Raw genomic sequence first — 3,114 nt, 5'->3', positions numbered from 1 at the left:
ACCTAAAATAAAGTGTTGAATTCCAAAGCTTCCCCCCCCCCCCCCATTTTTTTCAAACTTATCATTAGTTCCTGCTACTTTCCAGTGTAAGAATTTCTTTGGACACTGAGCTGTCTTCATAATAATAGTAATAACAACCACAAGCGTTAATCAGGAACTGGGTGTTACCAGAACAAGGGATTACATTTAATATAGTCATTAAGTGACAATCAGTCTGGTCACTGGAGGAAAGAGGAAGAAATAAACTGGAGAATCTGAATCAGCTACTTACTGTCACTGAAAGTCCATGCATACAGATAGTTGCTCCATTCTCCTTGGGACCTGGTGTTCACCCGTACCCTGCACATGTATTGCTGTCTGGGCTCAAGATCTTTAATTATAAGGGTGGACATATTTCCTGGCACTTGAGTGATAACACTGCTCTCCTCACCGTTGTCATTCACGCTCTTTCTTTCCACTTCAACACGAATGTCATCCTCTGTCCTCAGTGTTAAAGGATGCCATGACAAATTCAGTGATGTCATACTTTTTGGAAAGAGAGTGAGACCTTCTGGTGGAGGAAGACCTTGGAAAAGCCACAGTGAGACAAGGAACAACATTTCATGTCTGGTATGCAGTTTGAATAGAGGAACTAGTTATTCCCAACCATTTGCCCTAGCTTGGAGTGACAGGGAGTAGTTCTCCCTGCCACCCTACCCAAATTGGCAGAAATTAAATTTAAGAGGTGTTGATAGTCCCAAAGTATCTTATCAGCAGCTATTATGTCAAGTAAAAGATCTCTTCCATAAGCTGGTGTTGGAGATGATGATGATGATGATGATAATAATAATATAATAATAATAGCTCTGCCTTTTTCTGGTTTTCTTCACCTCTGACTTTTTTTTTTGGAAAAAAGGTATTTTGAAAGACTCCACATATATTTCATGTCCAGCCACCTTTGCTTAAATGAAAGCACTCTGGTAGAGATCAGGGAACAGAATACAGGAAAACAGCTGTAACAGCCCTTTTGTGAAAAGCCAAGATGACGACTTACCAAGTGCAGCTGTTGTAAATCTAGCCTGTGGTCCAGGGTGGCCTTCTCCACCTTCCCCTTGCCGACTCAGCTGAACACAGAACTGATACTCTGTTTTTGGTTCCAGATTGTCCAGTCTTTTGGTTGTGCCTTTTACTGACAGTGAAATGAGAAAGTAAAGTCATAGCTCATTCTGAAGAAAAGGTTTGGAATATATTCCTCAACCACTAGCCATGCAAGTTAAGATACTCAGGCTCTTCTTTTGTTTCTGATTCACTAAGGTAAATTATTTAGAAGTATGAAATACTTAAGTTGAGCTTCAAGCTAGACCTAAAGTTGTTTCCATCTGCCCTTCCTTCAGGACAACACAAGACTGCTTAGGCAGTGTGCATTGCATCTGCAGCTCTTGGGTTATCTTGAACTAGTAACAGTGATTGTTTGTTACTTGTTAATGTTTAAGTAATATTTCGTATAATATTTTAGGCCTTGCATAAAATGTTTAAACAGGACTGGAGGAGGTCATCTAACTCAAAAGGAGGCTTCATTTTGCTCATACCATTCCTGATAAATGTTTAGGTAAGATACTTGTCTCACTAGAGGGCACAAGAGACACAAAGGAAGATTGTAGATGCTCCAGGACCTCTCCATACTGCTCACTACTTTTGAAAACCTGCTGTCCACGTGGGCGTTTTCAACAGCTGGGCCCAATATTGAGTACAGTTTATCTTAAGGGGGAGAAACCCTTTGGCTAATGAAAACTCAGTATACATTTTTGACTACTGTTGGTATACCACATCTACGTTAATTATGTTAATGTTTCAGTGATCTATTAATTGTCTTATTGTGGATGTTCAGTCATAAAAGATTAAACTTATATGTGTTATAGAGTCTTTTGACCCTAGGCAAGAGCAGATGCCACATTACATTTCAGCATGCATCTGCAGTTTGTGTTTAAGAGAATTAAGGAATGTCCTCTTACCTTCCACAGACATCCAGGACTGATAACGTTTTGCTGGCTTGTACAGGAGTTTTGTTGACACAACAGGTCCATCTCCAAGATGTAACTCAGCATTGATATCAATTATGAGAAAATTATGTCCGCTGTCTGTCAGCCTTGGGGCGTACTGTGGCACAGGAGGAACTGAGCAAGAACGCAAGTATTAAACCAGCTTTTTAATTCCCTATATCAGTAAAACTCTGGTATCTTCCTAGATGTGAGATGTGTCAGTCTGATTCGTGTTAAAATAATGTGGAGGTCATGGGGAAGATGTGACCTCTGTGACTATTTTGGCTGTCCTTGTATGGAAAACAGATTGAGAACAAGTAGAATGGAGCATATAGTTGTGTAAAACCCATAAGACGCCAGAAAGAAAAAACACTCCCTCAGAAGCAAGATAATACCGGTTCTGTGGTTTGAGCAAGAGCCAAGAAATAACTAAGTCTATGCAAGAAGAAAAAATTAACAAAGGTTGCGAAGAGAACATCCTCTGCGACCCCCCCCCCACGACCACCAGCAAGGGACACTGCTCAAGCGTGGATGGGAGGAGAGCTAATTATAATATGAAGCAGGGATAGGTCATGCATATGTATAAACGTATTGCGAAATGCCATGAATATGTATTAGTTAAAAAAATATAAACCCCAAAAGAGACGTGTACAGTATGCGGATTGAGGGATCAGAACAAGATTAGGACATTCTGTCTCCACGCACTCAGCCCTGTTTGCTTGCCTTTACTCACTTAATAAACTGTAAACTTCAATTGAAATCCTGTTTGAGCCTAAACCATTTATTTTTCTATAGGAAAATGGGAGATGTTCTTCAAAACTCCTACAAAGTGGACAGTTTAGATTAAAAAAAAAAAATCTTGGGTTTTCTCTAATCCTTACCATCACACATTTTTTCACTATACATAATTAGTATGTTGTTTATAAAGAGTTTCTGTTCATGTTCTGACAGTAGATATTTATTCAAACATTGTCCTGCAGTGCAGAGAACAGAAAGCTCTGCCATATTAGAGTATAAAACTGCCCAGGCAAAAACATTTGAAGAGATTCATGCTTTTACCTTTGACTGCAACTTGAAATGGTTTCTCTGCCATTCC

The 3,114-nt window shown here is 39.5% G+C and overlaps 1 protein-coding gene across 1 annotated transcript in view; it reads right to left on the bottom strand.

Annotated features, from left to right (window-relative positions):
* Positions 1–3,114, bottom strand: part of TEK (TEK tyrosine kinase, endothelial) — a 39,926-nt gene that overhangs the window by 8,573 nt on the left and 28,239 nt on the right. The window contains exons 9-12 of the mRNA XM_010193836.1: positions 3,078–3,114; positions 1,992–2,153; positions 1,034–1,168; positions 272–565 (exon numbers count right to left, since the gene is read on the bottom strand). The exon at positions 3,078–3,114 is cut by the window's right edge and continues 102 nt beyond it. Of these exons, the coding sequence (XP_010192138.1) occupies positions 272–565; positions 1,034–1,168; positions 1,992–2,153; positions 3,078–3,114 (628 nt within the window). The remainder of the gene's footprint in view (positions 1–271; positions 566–1,033; positions 1,169–1,991; positions 2,154–3,077) is intronic.

Source organism: Mesitornis unicolor, unplaced genomic scaffold, assembly GCF_000695765.1.
Source record: "Mesitornis unicolor isolate BGI_N332 unplaced genomic scaffold, ASM69576v1 scaffold7271, whole genome shotgun sequence".
Lineage (NCBI taxonomy): Eukaryota > Metazoa > Chordata > Aves > Mesitornithiformes > Mesitornithidae > Mesitornis > Mesitornis unicolor.
This window is presented reverse-complemented; position numbering and strand designations above follow the sequence as displayed.